Here is an 18383-nt window from a genome sequence, read left to right as displayed (position 1 = left end):
GGTCGTCACGGCAATCTGCCTCCCAAACTTTTCATCTTGCCAAAGTGAAAGTCTGTCCCCATGAATGGTAACCCCGCATTTCCCCTTCCCTCTAGCTCCCCACAGCCTCTTGTAAACTATGGCTTGTGGCCGCATGGTCATGTGACCAAGTGTGGGGTTGCAGAAATTTGACGACAGTAAAAGTTTTCTGAATGTACAGTTGCCAAAAGCTAACTCAAAATCAAAGGCATCATGATTTTGAGATATCTGACACAGTGTTCCCATGAGTTGTCTTGTGGGACTTCACTGCAGTCTTGGTTGTGCAAAAATACACGCACACACACAAACACTTTGCACTGTGCATGCCGTCCATGCTACAGAATACCCATGAACTCTGTCCGATACTCCTCTGCGCAGATTTGAAACTAGTGAATGCTACCATTGCTGTGTTCTTTCTGCTCTTACAAACACAGTATGGTGTTGGGACCGTTTGGAGTCCTGGCCGCCAGCTGCTCTTCCCTGCTAGAGATCTTTACTTTCCTTCTGATCTGAGTTACTGAAAGCTGTGTCAAAGTTGTTTACCAGCTCTGCTTCACGAGCACGGGTTGCCTTGGCCTTGAGGATCAGAGGATAAAGTTTTCACCTGTTGGCCCACCTGACTGTTGGGTATATGAGCCTTTGTGGTGCTATTGAATAGGGGGCTTCTTACCAGTGACTAGAAGTCCGTGTCCCTGTCTCTCTGTCTCTGTGTGAGTCTTTGTATGTTTCAACCTCCAGCCCCTTGCCCGAAGCTCGCGAACTGTATGGTAGCGCATAGAGCACAGACAGGCGGTGTGCACTGCAGTATGGTTTAATCACTGAAAACAAAAACTTTTAGTATGTACCTTCTATCCTCCCTACCATGAAGTCTCATATTAGGGTATCTTTGAAAGGGATTGTGGGACTGGAGAGATGGCTCAGAGGGTTAAGAGCATTGTCTGCTCTTCCAAAGGTCCTGAGTTTAATTCCCAGCAACCACATGGTGGCTCACAACCATCTGTAATGGGGTCTGGTGCCCTCTTCTGGCCTGCAGGCATACACACAGACAGAATATTGTATATATAATAGATATTTTTAAGAAAAAGGGATTGTGTTGGGCAATTTGCAAACATATCCTCCTCAAAAGCAAATTTGTGCTTTTTCCTTAATAGCTGATAAAATTATATTTTTAATTAAATCTTATTTATTTTGTGCATGTTTTATTTTCCTGTATAACATTTTTCAAGCAAAAAGTGGTCATGATGGAAAAAAGTTTAAGAATTAGATCAATTGATAAAATGCTTGTTTTGGAACCACGTAGACATGAGTAGGAGCCCCAAAACCCATGTCAACAAAATTGTGTGTGGCGGTGCGGGCTGAGAAGGGAGACAGCAGACCCTGGAGCCAGCTGCCTCACCAGCCTAGCCTGCTTGCTACATTACAGGCTTTATCTCAGGACAGACAGACAAACAAAACAACAGGAACAAAACACACAAAGTGGATGGCCCCTGAGACCTGAACACAGACACACAAACCCTTCCTGTCTATGTCCATTTTGTTCATCTGTGCGTGAGCACCTGGATTGCCTTCTCGTGGCTCGCTCTTCAAGGCACAGTCTCAGACAAATAAGTACAAGCTTCTCCTTCTGATGAGCCTTTGGTGACCCTGGGAGTGGCCTTGGAGAAGCTGCCAACTGTTTTCAGTTTAAAATGAGAGCCGTTAGGGATGGAAGCGCCCAGCACTGCTACAGGGGTGATGGGCGTCCCTTGGAGAAGGAGATCGAAGCCATCTGGGTTCTGACTGGCCTTCTGGGGGTACCCTTTATAGCTCTCCCTGGGGCTGACTGTGGTCAGATGTGCTTGTGAGCCAAAGGCCTTTCCTCACTCCAGAGCTGCCCCGTTTCTCAGTGGAAGAACTGTGTGGAAGCTTAGAGTCTGCCACAGAGAAGACTACACAGAAGTCTGACACAGAGAATAAGAGTCTCATTCTCCAGACTTCGCAAGAGGTCATGATGTGTGTGGACATTTCTGGTTCTGTTCATAGGACTTGAACTCCAAACGTGATTGGTATAAGGACTGAAGGAAAAGCCAGGAAGTTTCACTGGGAAGGAAGAATGTGGGAGGACACCAACACCAGAGTGCCCAGCACCACAGCCCAGAGCGACAGAACGGCTTAGATCGAGCCAAGCTTGGCCAGGAAAAGGAGCAGGTGACAGGGTCAGCTGGGAGTTGTTTCAGCATATATTTTTTTCCTTAAAAAAAAATTATGTATTTATGTATGAGTGCTCTTTCTGCGTGTGTGTCCACATGCCACAAGAGGGCATCAGATCCCGCTATAGGTTCAGAGCCCCTGGAAGAACAGCCAATGCTCTTAACCACTGAGTCATCTCTCCAACCTTGCTTTGGAACGTTAAGGACTGGGTTCAGATTTCAGGTTTTCTCCTTCTAGTTGGAGCAGAGCTTACCTTTCCTCAAATTCACTTTTTTTTTTCACTTGTAAAATAGGGGCATTATTGATATTGTGTGAAATTATTTGGATAAAATAAATTTATAGAGGTGAGATGACTCTCACAATGTCAGAGGCTGGCACTCAATGGTCACAGGACCTGCTCTTCATCGGTCCTGAGAACAAACTCCCAGGATCCTGCTAAATTGGGCAAGTTTGGGCTCCATGCTCACTTGGATTTGCAAGTCTCTGGGTGCAATCTCAAACATCCTTCCAAAAAGGCCTCACTGACAAAAACCACTTAAGAAACCTTTCTCCTCCTCCTGATATCAAAAATCTACTTTAAATCATGAGGGGTTTTTTGGTATTATTTGCATATTGATGGCCCTAAGATTACCTTTGGGCCAGGGAAATGGGTTTCCAGGTAAAAGTTATTATGGCTGCACAAACCTAACGACCTAATTTCAGTCTTAGAACCCATGTTAGGAGCTGGAGCTGCCTGGGTGCATCTGTGAGCCCAGCAGTGGTGGGGTGGGAAGTGTCAAGAGAAGACTCTGCCCCCCACCCCCATCCCTTCGAGTATGTAACACAGCAGCAGAAATAACAAGAGAGACTCTGCCTCAAGTGAAGGGGAAGATGAGAACCAGTCCCTAAAAGTTGTCCTCTGTTTCTTCCATGTGTCAAGTACACACAGACACAGACACAGACAGACACACACACACACACACACACACTTCCTCTGTGTCCACATCAAATGATTTGTCTTTGGGGGATCTGGTAGGCAGGTTTTCCTAGTAAGTATGAAACCATGTGTCTAAGTAAAGGCTTCTCTATGCTTTAAAAATAATAATTAACAGGGCTGGAGAAATGACTCGGGTTAAGAACACTGGCTGCTCTTCCAGAGGACCTGGGTTCAGTTCCCAGGTTCTACATGGTGGCTCACAACCATTTGTAATTCCAGATCCTGGGGATCAGAAGCCCTCTTCTGACCTTCATGGGCACCAGGCATATGTATGACATACAGACATATATGCAGACAAAACACCTATACATGTACAATCTTTAAAGAAAAGAAAACAAAAGCAATTAACAATGATAATACAAGAGAAAACCTTGAATATCCAAGCAAAACTCTGAGCAGTCACTTAAAAATGAACTCTTTTTTTTGAAGGCTCACTTGTATTTACTACAAAGGGTTCACTCTTTAAGAAGACCCATGGGGTTGGAAGAGAAGCAAAGGGGAAATACTTCAAGACCATAGCTATAAACAGAGACCACTACTATTAATAGGACATGTAGGACACTGCGTGTTTGGTGAGTGTGAGTGTTAAAGAACTTCCTCTTTCCAGTGCTGGTTGGGGCTGGGGTAGAGGCAGGTTCAACCTTCTGCTCATCCTTGCTGATGTAACTCAATGAGCCGACCTGCAAACACAGCCAGTGTCCCGATGAGACATACCAGCATAAAGACTCCAAGGAGAATGTGGTCCATCACCATGGCAACATACTTCCATTCCTCTGACGCCTGGGAGGGAAAAAGAGCATGAGACAGGAATCCCTTAAGATGGGACACAGGCTTATAGCATCCCCGACTGGCCTGGCCTTCAGTATGTAAATCTCCAAGCCTTAACACTTGAGGCTGATATTTTGATCTTTAGGTTTTGTGGAATTGTTTTCCACCCAAGTGAGTTACTAGAGTGGCCTAGAAGCAGTCAGCACAGCATTTCTGAGGACAGTATCTGGAGGTTGAAGCTGATTCACTGGTCAGGCCAAACCCACCTGTCACACTCGCGCATTTGATTATTTAAGCCTGGAGGCGTGAACTGGAAAGCTTACATTATTTGACTCCTGGTCTGACTTCATGGTCTCCGCGATGTATTTAACACCCTCGATGGCACTTTTCACCTCTGGGTGCCTGATCAGGGGAGAGTGAAAGCCCACAGGAGGAGGCCCCGGCTTCCCAGAAATGTCAGAGATGTCTATGTCTTCTGTAAAAATCTTTTTCTCTTGTTTATCTCTGGATGGTCTTTTCATTGTGGAGAAAAACATAACGTTTGGGATAGTGTCGATAAAAACCTAACATAAAGAAGAGATCCACAGCATGAGACTTCTTTTCAACATTTCAAGAATCACCATCTTTGAGTTAGAAGTGTAATCTTGGACAAATCACTCAGCATCTCCAGACCTCACCCTCCTTGTCCTTAAAACCGAAAGATTGCACTACAGGTCGGATCTCTGTGAGTTCGAGACCAGCTTGGTCTACAAGAGCTAGTTCCAGGACAGACTCCAAAACCACAGAGAAACCCTGTCTCGAAAAACCAAAAAAAAAAAAAAAAAAAAACCAAAAAAAAAAAAAAAAAAAAAAAAGAACAATACCTCTCCTTCCTGGCTGTAGTTTACAGCTATGATTCTGTAATGTGAGCAGCTTGCCACTAGAGGGAGCCTGTGAGCAGCCACCTCCGCTGCATTACCCGACTCTGCAGCCAACAGAAAGTGTGTTCCCAGCCACGATTACTGACACTATTGTCCTACAGTTAAGTGTCTGTATGACGCTTATTAAAAGTAGGCATATTTGACTCAGTGGTCCAGGGCTTGTCAAGAATGTTCGGGGCCCTGAGTTCAATACCCTGCATGATTACAAAATTAATTGAAATAAAAAGACACATGGGAGGTATCAACACATTTTCAGTTCAATAACAGAAATATTTACGAGCACACACTGTCGTCAGGGCTCTCCTCCTCATTCTGTTCTCAACAGTTGAGAAACACACCAATACAAATCTTAAGAATGTCCTTGCCTGGCATGGTGGCACACCTTTAATCCCAGCACTCATGAGGCAGAGACAGGTGGATCTCTGTGAGTCTGGGAATAGCCTGGTCTACAGAGCGAGTTCCAGGGCAGCTGGGACTACACAGAAAAATCCTGTCTCGAAAAACCAAAACCAATCAACAAAACAAACAAAATAAAAAAAGAATGTCCAAGCGATAAGACAGGGGTCTATTCATTTCTAATCAGAGATTTTATAAGGTTGAGCAGGCTTTATCCATTTACTCTTCTTCTCTGTCCAGGAAGGCTACCTGTACCCACAAAAACTGCTCCAGGTTCCCTAAGTCCAAGAAGGACTTTCAGTCCTAAGTATGTCGTTGGCCCCACTGGAGGGGAGCCCTGCGGCTCTCAGCACTCACCTTCCGCACCCACTCAGGCATGATGTGGGTGCTGGGCGAGCGGTGGTGTGTGTTGATGACAATGACGGTGATGATGATGGACGCAATGACAAACACCATGGTGAACAGCATGTACTTCCCAATCAAAGGCACGGCACTGGAGGTGGACGGGATCAGCTCCACAATGACCAGAAGGAACACAGTGAGGGACAGTAAGACAGAGATACTCAGTGTCATCTTCTCCCCTAAAAAAACAAAAGGAAGAAATGCTACAACCACCCCTTCCTGGAACCCCAAGACTTCAGAGTGTGGGTTGTGCTTGGATAGGGGACCATTAAGGAGATAATTAAGGCAAAATGAGAGTGGGGAAGGGGATTATTGGCGTCACAGCAGGGGGGACTGTGGACACAGACACGCACAAGGAGGACCATGTGAGGACATGGAGAAGGGGCCTCTGCTAGGCTGGGAGATTGGCCTGAGAATGGACGAAGCCCGTTGGCTCCCTGCTCTCAGTCTGAGTGTTCAGAGCTAAGAAGACAGAAGCTGGAGTTGTTTAGAATACCCCGTCTGTGAATTCCCATCAAGGCTGTCCCTGTACCCTCATCTGCCACCAAAGTCCAAGGTGAAGGAACGTGTCCGGCATGCTCTCAAGGGTTAATTTGGGGACGTCTTTCCTGTGTGACCGCAGCGTCTTAACTCCATCTTGCCAAGCAGTGAATTCCGTGACCTAAACTCTTCTTTTTTGTTGGGACTCAGGAAAACAAGGGGGATTGTGGGCTGGCAAGCTAGACAAAGGTGGGAGCGGGCCAACTTCAGGACTTGTTAGCCAGCAGATGGCTGGGCAGCCCAGAAATACACTTCTTTCAGTATGAAGCAAACTGCAAGGCCAAACTGAAAAAGAGACCAAATTTGCCAATGAGGAGCTGTCCTCAGGACGCCTGGGACTCCAAACCCCTGCCTCCTCTCACTCTTATATAGAAAGTTTGACTTTTCACACATTTTTCGGTTTATTTTTCATAGTAAGGATCCCCTTAAGTCCCTGTCTTTTTCCTGCAGGCCCGAGTCTCAGAAGTCCAGGCAGCAGGAAGGGCAGGTGAGGTGCTATAGAGAACCTTGGACTGCTCTTGTTGGGGTCTCTGGGGGGGTCTCTCATATTGCCCTGCCTGCTGTTACTGTGGTCCTCTTTGTACGCAGTCTTCCAGATGGTAGATGGACAGTCAGCCTTCTGTACCTGCAGATTTTGCAAGGATTCAACCAAACTCAGATTGGAGATATTTAGGAAAATTGAACCGTATCTATACTGCACATACGCAGGCTTTTCTGCCGCTGTCTTCTAGACAATGTAGCATGTAGCTGTTTGTGTAGCCTTTACAACTTATCAGGAGATAATTTTAAGTATCAAAGGCTGTGCAGAAATTCCATGTGACTGTGATGCCATTTTATATGAAGGACTTGAGCATCCTTGGATTCCAGGACCTGCGGGCATCCTAGAACGGGTTTCTTGCGGATCCTGAGGAGCGAGTGACTAAATAAGGAAGATACAGAGTAAAAGCAGGGAATCCTCAGTTCTGCCCCCAAGAAGTTAGAATTATGAATATTAAGTTACCATTATTTACCATTTCTTATCTAGTAATACAATATAGTTATGTACCAAGTAATCATAACTTTTCTGTTATACAGTCATAATTCAGCATTTATAGATGCTAATTAGTTTCCATATTGCTTTGTCAGCATCTTTCTACTTGCTTTCAGAAGTTTCATTTGCTTGGGAAGCTGGAAATATTTATTTGCACTTACTTGTTCAGAAAGAAATATGGGAGGCAAGAGAGAGGGCTCAGCAGTCAAGAGCACTGGCTGCCCCGTCCCAGCGCCCACATGAAAGCTCACAACCATCTAGAACTCTGGTTCCAGGGGAACGGATGTTCTCTTTTGGCCTCTATTAGCATCAGGCACACACATGTAGCATACATGTAGGCATAATACTCACACACATAAAGATAAATAAGTAGAAATACGGGGGTGTGTTAGGTGGTGGTGGCACACGGCTTTAATCCCAGCACTCGGGAGGCAGAGGCAGGTGGATCTCTGAGTTCGAGGCCAGCCTGGTCTATACAGCGAGTTCCAGGACAGGCTCCAAAGCTATAAGGGTGTGTGGGGCTGGAGAGATAGCTGAATGGTCAAGAGCACTTGTTGCTCTTCCAGGGAACCTGAGTTCCGTTCCCGCTATGAGCTCCACTGGTATCAGATAGCTACTTGGTGACTGTCCCTCTGCACCCTGCCCACAGCAACGACGAACTGGGGCCCTGTGCCTCTGTCAGCACACAGTTATTCCTGGCTCCCCCTAAAATAGCAGCACGAGCTCCATAGCAGCTGTAGTCATGGCAACCGCACTCACCTGAGTCTGTGGGCAGGTAGAACACCAGGCTGGTTAGGAAGGAGAAGAGCAGGCAGGGAATGATGACGTTGACGATGAAGTAGAGGGGCAGGCGCTGCATGACGAAGTGGTAGGTGATGTCCAGGTACGGGGTGTTGGGGCAGCAGGAGTAAAACACCCAGTGCTTCCAGCCCCTGGCTTCCTTGATCACCCACTCCCCGCTCTCCATGAAGTTACTCAGGTCCGGCTGGTCACTTTCCTGAGAAACAAAACAAGGTTTGCCGAGCCCGGCTCCATCACCCCGAGGAGGGGCAGTGACATGGCAGCCATATCCCATTCGGAGGGTCACTTCTCTAAGAGAGTTGCTGGGCCCCTGTTTGGGGGTAATAGCTTTCTTTCCTATAGCATGTGTTATATGATAAGTTAGGGTTATTCATTTTGGCTCTACAAATCTCAAATCTCTGTGAAACTTTTAAATACTGATCCTGGGGATGGAGAGATGGCTCAGAGGTTAAGAACATTGGCTGCTCTTCCAGAGGACCCGAGTTCAATTTCTAGCAACCACATGGGTGCTCAAAACCATCTGTAATGAGACCTGATGCCCTCTTCTGGTCTGCAGTCAGACATTCAAGCAGAACGCTACATACATAATAAACAAATAAATAACTGTCCTGAGTCCCTCTCGACTCATTCATCAGAATTCTTGAGACAGCACACAGCAAAGGGAATTCTTACTTAGTTCTCCAGGGCATCAGGAACCGTGGCACTCAGTCGAGAGCCACACAACTAGATGTGTCTCTAGCTGAGAATAGGGCCTGGAGCCCAAGCACTTATCTTACCACACTGATGATCTGGATCATCTGCAGGACCACCCTGGATACCTGGGTGGTCCTATTCTTGAAACCGGCTTCATCCCGGGAGGCCACCACCTACCGGGTTGATGGCCACCACAGAGCCATCATAGGTCCAGGTGCCCAGCTTCATGCTGCAGTTCTGCTCATCGAAGGGAAAATGGGTGACAATGATCTCACAGTAGCTTTTATAGATGGCTGGAGGCGTCCAGGTGATGTGGCCGGTGTAGTCCAGGAGCACCTTGGTGAATTTGACAATGGCAAAGTCGCCATCTGCACTATGGTTGGGATGAGAGAGAAAAATGGCTCCAATCTTGCCTTCTAGTCTACCGCAGGGCTCCCCAAATTTCTCTTATAAGAAGCCTCCCTGGAGTAATGGTCAAAAACCCCCACATTCTTAAGTACTAACCAGGTGTGGTGATTACACCGCTCCAGCGGCTGCGATTAAGACAGTCTGGGCTACATAGGAAGACCTACTCTCTCTCAGTCAGTCAATGAACCAATGAAAGAAAGAATGCAGATTCCTGAGCACTAGGCAAGCCCCAACTCAGATATCAAAGGAAGAACAGGCTTTGGGGACCAACAGGTGATATGGGCCCCTTACACCTCGGTTCTCCCTTCCAGCCCCCAGAGACCCTCGTAATGTGAGCCTCTATCTGCGCTTTGAGAGCCGACTGGAAAATCTGGAAACTTAAAATAACACTCCTAGTAGCTGGACGCTGTGGGGGAGGACTGTGCTCTTCTGAGTGTCGTTCAGAACTTGGTGGGCGGGACACAAACTCAGAGGCCTTCTGGCCAGCAGGGGAGGGGCCGTTGTAGCTGAGAGAGAAGGGCACAGAGCCCCTCAGCCATCCAAGCGAGCGAGGCCTTCAGCCCCAGGTTACCCAGGGAAGCCATGGGAGTCTGAAGACCAAGCGTGGCCACATAGCTGGATCCCTTCTCAGAAGCTGAAAACGTAGGTCTTTAAAAATATCAAAACGTCCTTTTCCTCTAGTTCCGAGGATTCCGTATAAGGATTTCACGAGTCAGACAAGTCCTCTGCCACTGAGCTGCATCCCCCCCAGCCTTTTTTTTTTTTTTTTTTTTTTTTTTTTAGCCATGGAGGTGCCCGTTATGGAACTGTGGAGAGGACCAGAGCTACCCCGGGTTCTCACGGAAAAGAAGGCTCTGCTACCATCAGCATCTCTGTACAGAAACGGACCGCCTTCAGTGGGGGAATTTGGGTCAAGCTGGAATCCCAGCTATAGCTGGGCGGCGTGTGGTAGATGCTGGGAGGGCCGCCAGAGGGCATCATTTTCATCCACCGCCCCTACCGGGAACATCAGCGGTGTGTGTGGGAGCAGGCTACAAATCCTCTAGCTGACTGCGCATGCTCCTGCTCCTGCCTTGGAAGGATGCTCTTTGAAATGAATATTCCCTGACAAATGAAGGGCATATGATAATGAACGTGTCATTAAGCCAAGTGTCTTGAATCGCATTATAATTTCTCTGTGGCAGGGCTCCATGGATGGCAACCTAGGCATCCGGGTACTACTGCTGGGATGGCATTCAAGACGTAATGAATAAGACCCCCTGGGAGTTGAGACCCATTTGGTGGCGGGGGCGGCGGGGGGTGGGTGGGTATTTAAGTCCAAGAAACTCAGAGACGGAAGTCCAGGTGATTCGGATGGCTGCCACACGCCCCACTGCGGCTCTCCGGGATTAATGTCCCCACCCACAGCCCTGATTCAATTTGGCTCCCATAATTGTTTCTATTCATAACATGGGACGCCATATGGCACCCCTCGCCTGTCAACGTGGCTCTGATTTTAAGGGTTATTTAATGCAAACGGTGGGGAAACGCAGGTGGCAGTTTTTCTGAGGGTACACTTGGCCCACCCTTCATGGCTTTGCTTACTTGTTATAGAGAACGACGTCAGGCCGCCAGATCTTTTCTGAGGGGACGTGGATTTTTTTCACCCCACCGTAGTCATCTGGATTCCATTTCAAGTTGCAATCTACCCATTGCTAGAAAGGGAGACATGTCCCTAATTAGACCGCAGAACCAGCATCCTATCTAGAGAGATTCAGAGTCCCGATGGACCCGCAAGCTTTAGGGACGCCATGCCACAGGCTGAGTTCTGTTTCGGTGGAATTCACTCTTGCTAGCACTAGCCCATACTTCAGAATGGGCCCTTAGTTGTATCGTTACAAAGAAACGAAGTTAAAACCAGTTCATTAGGTGAGCCTCAGTCCAATGTCCTTATAAAAAGAGGAAATTCAAACACAAACACACACACCAAATTCACAGAGCAAATGTTTAGCGAACATGACAACAGCTATCTACAAGCCCCGTAGAAGCTTCCGAAATAGATTCCCCCTCAGTCCTCGGAAGGAAGCAACTCCAATGACACATTAACTTTGGAACATCTGGAACATCTGCCTCCAGAACAGAGCAATGATAAATCCCTGTTGTTGAAGCCTTTTAGTTTGTATTCCTTGGCCACAGCCTCCCTAGCAGATGAACCCACACAGAGACCAACAAACACAAAGAGAAAACTCAAATCAAACAGGATATTAGGATATCCAGATATATATGCTCCCCCGTCCCAAGGGACCTACTTCCAACAGTTCTGTATTCGATCCTCTTTCCTAGATTGATTTCATCCGGGCCCAGGTTTGATTTGAGATGAATAGAGCGACATAAAGGCAGTTACCCGGTTGTGTTACCTGTTTCAGACGGATGTTGGTGGTCACAATCTGATTGACTTCATCCTGTAAACAAAGAAGCCCCCTCTTTAGGGACTGTACAGGGAAGCTAAGGGGAGAGAATCCAGTGTGAGGGTGGGTGCCACACAGTGGGTGCCACAGGGAACCCCTAGCACCCATCTTACCACATTGATGAGCTGGATCAGCTGTAGGCCCACGGTGACCTGGACAATCTCCCGGTGGTCCTCCACTGGTCGAACCACACTGCTGTAGTCTTTAAATAGCTTTGCCACCAGACGCGTCTCATGCTCGGAGCCCAGAACCAGGCCAGCTGGGCAGCAAAGGACACATATCTTGTCAGATACTGTTTCCCAGCTTGTACACATTCTCGCCAGGGCTAGAGGCATAGCCGGGTAACGAAGGGCACACAGAGCCCCTGTCAAAGGCAATGTCCCCTCCCAAACACAGCTGCTCGTGTGGTCCCTTACCCAGAAACAGTTGGGTGGGATAACACATGCTCTTTCGATAGGTGACCTTACTTAATGCGCCCCTGGCCATATCACGTTTTCCAGAGACCACACAGAAAACACACACACAGAGAAAGGCTAGCATGGGTGTTTTAGAGTCTGGGCATGGTCTAAGACAACCTTGGACTGACTGGCCTCCTATTTCAGGATGCTATGGACAGTATAAAGCGGGTGCTGGTTTACAACCTCTAGGCTGGCCACAGTGAACTAAAAGGAAAGTATTAAGTGTTGGCAAAGTTATGGAAAACTTGAAACCTCACACACTGTTGGTGAGAATATAGTATCTTGAGGTCCTCAACAATCTAAACCCAGAGTTACCATATGATCCAGCAAGTTCACTCCTGAGTGTACACCCAAAGAACAACCAAACTATGTGTTATACTCAGACGGTGGAAACAGTCCCACGTGTCTTTAACAGATAAACGGATGGATGAATTGTGGTATAGTCAAAGAATGGAATATTATTAAATCATAAAAAGGATATGAAGTGAAGATACTATTGCAACATGGATACACCTTAAAAACATTCAGCTAAGCCGGGCAGTGGTGGCGCACGCCTTTAATCCCAGCACTCAGGAGGCAGAGGCAGGAGGATCTCTGTGAGTTCGAGACCAGCCTGGTCTACAAGAGCTAGTTCCAGGACAGGCTCCAAAACCACAGAGAAACCTTGTCTTGAAAAACCAAAAAAAAAAAAAAAAAAAAAAACCATTCAGCTAGTTCAAACAGGTGTCAAGGGTATGTCTGATGGGACATCTGGACCGGTAAATCCATGGTGGTGGAAGGTAGGTGGCTCCTTATGACTGGGAGAACAGGGCCACTTAATGGGGCCAGGGTGTCCTCTGGAGACAACCAAAGAGTTCCAGAGCTAGGCAATAATGATAATATTGAACTGAGCTGTGTACTTTAAATGCTAAAACAGTCCAGTTTATGCAATGTGTGTCTTACCTGTGTTTTCACAGAGCACTGCTGGTAGAGCCGTGTGCTGATTAAAACAGGGAAAACTAATCACAAACAAAACCCCTGTGCTTTGATAACTCGGATTAGGACTTCTACTTAGAACACAGTTAGTTCTGTATGTCCTATTTCTGATGTGGGATTTACCTTTGTATGCTGTGATTACCACTGATAAATAACGGAACTGCTTTGAGCCTATAGCAGAACAGGACAGAACAGAAGTAGGCAGAGAAAAACTAAACTGAATGCTGGGAGAAAGAAGGGCGGAGTCAGACAGAAGCCATGTAGTCCTGCTGGAGAGGAATGCTGGAGCTTTAGCCCGAAAGCCACAACCACATGGCAATACACAGATTAATAGAAATGAGTTAAATTAATATGTAAGAGTTAGCCAATAAGAAGCTAGAGCAAATGGGCCAACAGTGATTTAATTAATACAGTTTCTGTGTGATTATTTTGGGGCTAAGCGGCCAGGAACTAACTAGTGGCCTTCTTACAACATATTTCTCTGCTTACGCTGTGTCTGACTGACTGGAGGCTGCCTGACTGGCTAGCCATGGGCATCCCCCCCCCCATCTAGATTCCTTCTCTACTTACTCTTTCTGCCTGCCAGGCCACCAATCCCTCTACTGCCTAGCTATTGGCTGTTCAGCTCTTTATTAGACCAATTAGGTATCTTAGGCAGGCAAGGTAAAACAGCAACACATCATCACATGGTTAAGCAAATGTAGCACAAACCAATGTAACACACCTTTACATGGTTAAATATGCCACAACAGAGCTGAACCTGGCATGAATCTCTTCTCTCTATTCACATAGTGATTGACATTTGCATTTACATAAATAACTGTGAACACACTGGAAGGTGCTGTGTCCTAAGGTGGCAGTGGTGTGCTTGGGATTCCTGAGTGGAAGACAGGCAAGGGTCTTCATAACAGGGGCTGTGTAAACAGAACAGCAATTGTGGTGTGTCCAGCGAGCCCTGAGAGAGTGGCCCTGACAAGAATGAGTGTGAATTCTGCCCACAGAAGACTTATGCTAAGAAGATGAACTTAGCTACAAGTTCAAAGAGTGCTTTCTAGATCGTGTGGGTCTAATGTATATTCTGTGTGTGAGACTGTGAGTATTTGCATATGTGTGTATATGCAAAGACATATATGTGTACATGCATGAGGAGGCCAAAGGACAACCTCTCTTTGGAGACAGAGTCTCTCATTAGCCTAAAATTTATCATGTAGGCTAGGCTGGATGACCACAGGGACTTATCTGCCTTCCTGTCCCCAGAATTGGGGTTACAGACATGTGCCACCATGCTTGGCTTTTTAAATATGGGTTCTGAGCCGGGCGGTGGTGGTGCACGCCTTTAATCCCAGCACTTGGGAGGCAGAGGCAGGCGGATCTCTGTGAGTTCGAGACCAGCCTGGTCTACAAGAGCTAGTTCCAGGTCAGGCTCCAAAACCACAGAGAAACCTGTCTCTAAAAACCAAAATAAATAAATAAATAAATAAATAAATAAATAAATAAATAAATAAATATGGGTTCTGGGGACTGAACTAAGGTCCTGCGTTTTTTATAAGGCCAGGGCTTTACTTACTGAGCCATCCCACCAGCCCAGTGTGTGTCCGTACCCAGGGAACTGGCCCCTGGTTTTGACAAAAGGAATGCTGAACTTCGGTGAGTCGCCACGGGTAAATCTTACTCCAGTGTCATGCTGTGTCACTGCCTGGGCGAGTTCAGGCTGCTTTAGGCTTGTGCATGGGACAAACCGAGTTTTTAAGTGACCACATTCCAGAACCTGGGTCTTGTCACCCCACACGTTAGTTCAAATCTTTTAACTTCAGTTTCCTTACAATAAAAAGTTTAGACTGTTGGGCTGGGTTTTGTAATTCTAATTTCTTCCTTTTTTTTTTTTTGAGACAAGGTTTCTCTGTGTAACAGCCCTGGCTGTCCTTGAATTCCATCCCTAGATCAGGCAGGCCTCGAACTCACAGAGATCCGCCTGCCTCTGCCTCCCAGTGCTGGGATTAAAGGTGTGAACTGCCCTGCCTGGCTGTAATTCTAAATTACTATAGACCACTGTCACATCCTTTGCGTGGCTCCAGGAAAGGGCCTGACGGGGACAGTGAGGGACTTAGGAAAGAAACACAGACACAAGGCCACAGAAACACTAGGGTAGGACGGCTGGCCCTTCAGATGGAGAACCTGAAATCCGGAAGCTCAGCAAGCTTCTTACATAGACTGAACAGGGTCGAGGGATATTGCGTTCCAGTTCACAAGGAGGCAGGGTTTGTGGTATACAGTTGGGACAGGGTAGCGATCTCAGTGGGAACAGCTCCATAGGGGAGCAGTCTTCAGGCCATAACATCCGGGGGGAGAAAACGATGGTAGACATTTCTGCACACACGTTCACATTCACACATGCACCAGAGGGAGGCTTTGCCATCTCACTCTGAGCCTTGCCCTACGGAAGCTTTCCTCTTCCTCCACAAGTCTGAGGCTCTGGGATGTCTGGCACGGTCCTGCCTGAGTCAACAGCACACATTCACCCAGGACTTCACCCACTTAGGGTGAAGTCATCTGCTTCCCACAGACTACACATGGGAATCAACACAGGAAACTTTAAGTTTGACCAAAATACATAGCACACCCTTCTCTGAACAGCTGCATCTGTATTTGTTGTCCTGAGAGAGCTTGTAGGTATTTTTTAGAAGCACGGCACTTAAGGATTTTCACTGAGGGGGCTGAAGAGATGGCTCAGAAGTTAAAAGCACTTGCTGCTCTTGCAGGGGACCTAATTTGTTCCCAGTGCCCACAGGGTGGCTCGTAACTATGTGTGATTCCAGTTCCAAGGACTCTGATGCCCTCTTCTGACCTCTGTAGTCACTAGGAACATGTGGTACACATCCATGTTGGTAAAACATTCAGACATACAAATTTTTTTTTAAAAAAATCGTTTAAATATTTTAAAAATAAATTTTCCCTGAGTGTGGTGTTTGCAAACACACACATACTGAACCCGATTTGGTTGGCTCAGTTTCAAATTCCACAGGCTTTAATTGATCTGAGTTTAGATATTTTCCCTAAGTTTGCTATTGAAAATGAGCATGTATTTGCACAAGCTCTTTGCCCTTGCCTGGAAGGCCTTTGTTGATTAGAGCCCTTTAGAGCAGGGAGCTGCGGGCCCTCGGCCTCCTTGCTCCTTGGCAGGATGATGTCACCAGGAAACATTCACAGGAAGCAATCAACACGCATCTCCTGTTTCCCTCTACCGGAAGTCTGGGTCTCGGATACTGTTTCAGCTGCTGGGACGTGACACATTCCAGAGCTGAGAGGAGGTCAAGGGCTGTGCAAGGTTTCCTAAGTCCAACTCAAACGAAAGCCGACGTATTAGTGAGGTCCTTAAAGAAGGGGGTGGGGCGAGAAGGCGGCAGCTGCACCTTTATATGGACTTAAAAAAAAAAACTCTGAAGTTGGAAAAAAAATGACAAAACGTGTTCTCCGTAGAGACCGTTTAAACCTACACTGATGAACAGATTTCCCTTCCCGGCACCTGTAGCTGCCAATCAATTCCCTTCATTCTCAGACAGATCCTAGAGCCACAAAAGTCCCGTGAAGGTCGTTATTTGTGATGCTGCGTTGTTGGTGAGTTCCAACACGCCATCACCTACAGAAGTTCACACCTCAAACCATGCGATCGAGTTACCAAAAAAAAAAAAGTAAAAAATAAAATAATCAAAAATAAATAAATAAGACTTAAGTAAGCTTATGATTTTGTATTGGGACACATTCCTAGGTATCTTTGAGCACACACAGCCCTCAGGTTGTGTGTTGCGCATGCCTGCTAGGGGTTTGAACGTGAAGGCAGCACCCATTGTCTACCGGTGGCCCAGACCATACAAGTAACGCCTGGATGTTCACGTGGCTGAGTCTGGGACCAGGCGATAATAGAGCAACCAGGATATTTTGCTCATGGCCTCTGACTAAACGGCTCCCACTTTAACTGGGTAAACAAGCTAAAAATCCAGGCGTCCCCTTGAGTCAATGTCTAGAAATGACTAGTCGCGAAGCCTGTGGCTGGTGTGTCTGCATCCCGTGTTCCCATCAAAGAAGTAAGACTGAGGTCTGGGGGTGGGGTGGGGAGGACGGTTAGCACTTCAGACACAAAGCAGGGACCCCATCCCCAGGGGCACTTACCGGAGCAGAGGCCTAGCAGAAGGAGGAACACTGGGAACTCCATGGGCTGTGGGCACTGGTGTGGCCTCCAGCAGCCAGCTGCCTGCCCTGCGCCCTGGCACTCTGTCTGGAGCTCGGCTGCCGGCGCTGGAAGCCAGCTGACTCCGCGGCTATTGCCTTACACCACCTGTGTGCGTGTGACAGCTGAGCTGCCCACAGCCCCAAGGCCCAGCGAGCCACTCAGGGGCCTTGGGCTACAGTCGCTCCTCACTTTAAGGGAGCACTATAGTCATGCTGGGTGTAATTACACGAACGCCCACATGTATCATGAGTTGGACAATTACTGTTTTGTGCTGAAGAGCAATTCCTGCCTCTCACACATACTAGCTAAATATAGGCGAAATAAGAATAGCAAAAAACAAAACAAAACTCTACCCCTGGATGACACCCCCAGACTTTATCTATCATCTATCTATCTTCTATCTATCTATCTATCTATCTATCTATCTATCTATCTATCTATCTATCTATCATCTATCTATGTATCTTCTATCATCTATCTATGTATCTATGTATCTATCTTCTATCATCTATCTATCTATCATCTATCTATCATCTATCTATCATGTATCTATCTATCTATCATCTATCTATCTATCTATCATCTATCTATCTATCATCTATCTATCTATCATCTATCTATCTATCATCTATCTATCTATCTATCTATCTATCTATCTATCTATCTATCTATCTATCTGAGGGTCGTGGTGGGTATACCCTGGTGCCTGCGTAGGTAAGATAACTATTTTCAGAGATTGGTTTTCCTACTATGTGGGTCCTGGGGATCAAACCCAGGTCATCAGGCGTGGTGGCAAGCACTTGCTGGCCCAGGAATCATCATTAACGGAAACCTTGTGCGTGAATGAGTGGACGCCAGTTTGTGTAACCATCCTTAATCATGCAGGTGCACACTCCCTAAACAAGAATGCAGTTCTGCGGCACAGGCAGGCTCAGCACGCCTCCATCTTATGCGCCTGCCCGAGTTTGGGAAGACTGGTTGCTGTTGAGTTAACGGCTGGAGATGTCCGTATATGATCATAGCAAAGACAGCTTTCCTGCGAATTGGTTTCCTGGAGCCCCAAGTGGCTGTCCCCTCCCCCATCTGTGTCAGGCAGAACCTAGCCCACCCAGAGCTGTTAGCTGAACCCACCG

The 18383-nt window shown here is 47.0% G+C and overlaps 1 protein-coding gene across 1 annotated transcript; it reads right to left on the bottom strand.

The window, feature by feature from the left end:
- Positions 1–3606: 3606 nt before the first annotated feature.
- On the bottom strand, positions 3607–17388 carry Chrna1 (cholinergic receptor nicotinic alpha 1 subunit). The gene is made up of 9 exons (XM_057755257.1): positions 17190–17388; positions 11703–11848; positions 11539–11583; positions 10727–10836; positions 8912–9107; positions 8000–8237; positions 5626–5849; positions 4276–4515; positions 3607–3964 (listed from the first exon to the last, which is right to left on the bottom strand). Exons 1-9 carry the CDS (start codon positions 17230–17232, stop codon positions 3833–3835), a joined length of 1374 nt encoding a protein of 457 aa, XP_057611240.1. The 5' UTR covers positions 17233–17388; the 3' UTR covers positions 3607–3832.
- Positions 17389–18383: the final 995 nt, after the last annotated feature.

This window comes from Chionomys nivalis, chromosome 22, assembly GCF_950005125.1.
Source record: "Chionomys nivalis chromosome 22, mChiNiv1.1, whole genome shotgun sequence".
Classification (NCBI taxonomy): domain Eukaryota; kingdom Metazoa; phylum Chordata; class Mammalia; order Rodentia; family Cricetidae; genus Chionomys; species Chionomys nivalis.
This window is presented reverse-complemented; position numbering and strand designations above follow the sequence as displayed.

Excerpts from the sequence above, each read along its gene's own strand:
- Chrna1 (XM_057755257.1), bottom strand. The coding sequence starts at position 17,232 with ATGGAGTTCCCAGTGTTCCTCCTTCTGCTAGGCCTCTGCTCCG. Across the intron at positions 5,850-7,999 it reads CTACCTGCCCACAGACTCAG|GGGAGAAGATGACACTGAGT; the intron begins GTGAGTGCGGTT and ends TTGTTTTTTTAG. Across the intron at positions 4,516-5,625 it reads TGCCTGAGTGGGTGCGGAAG|GTTTTTATCGACACTATCCC; the intron begins GTGAGTGCTGAG and ends TCTTTATGTTAG.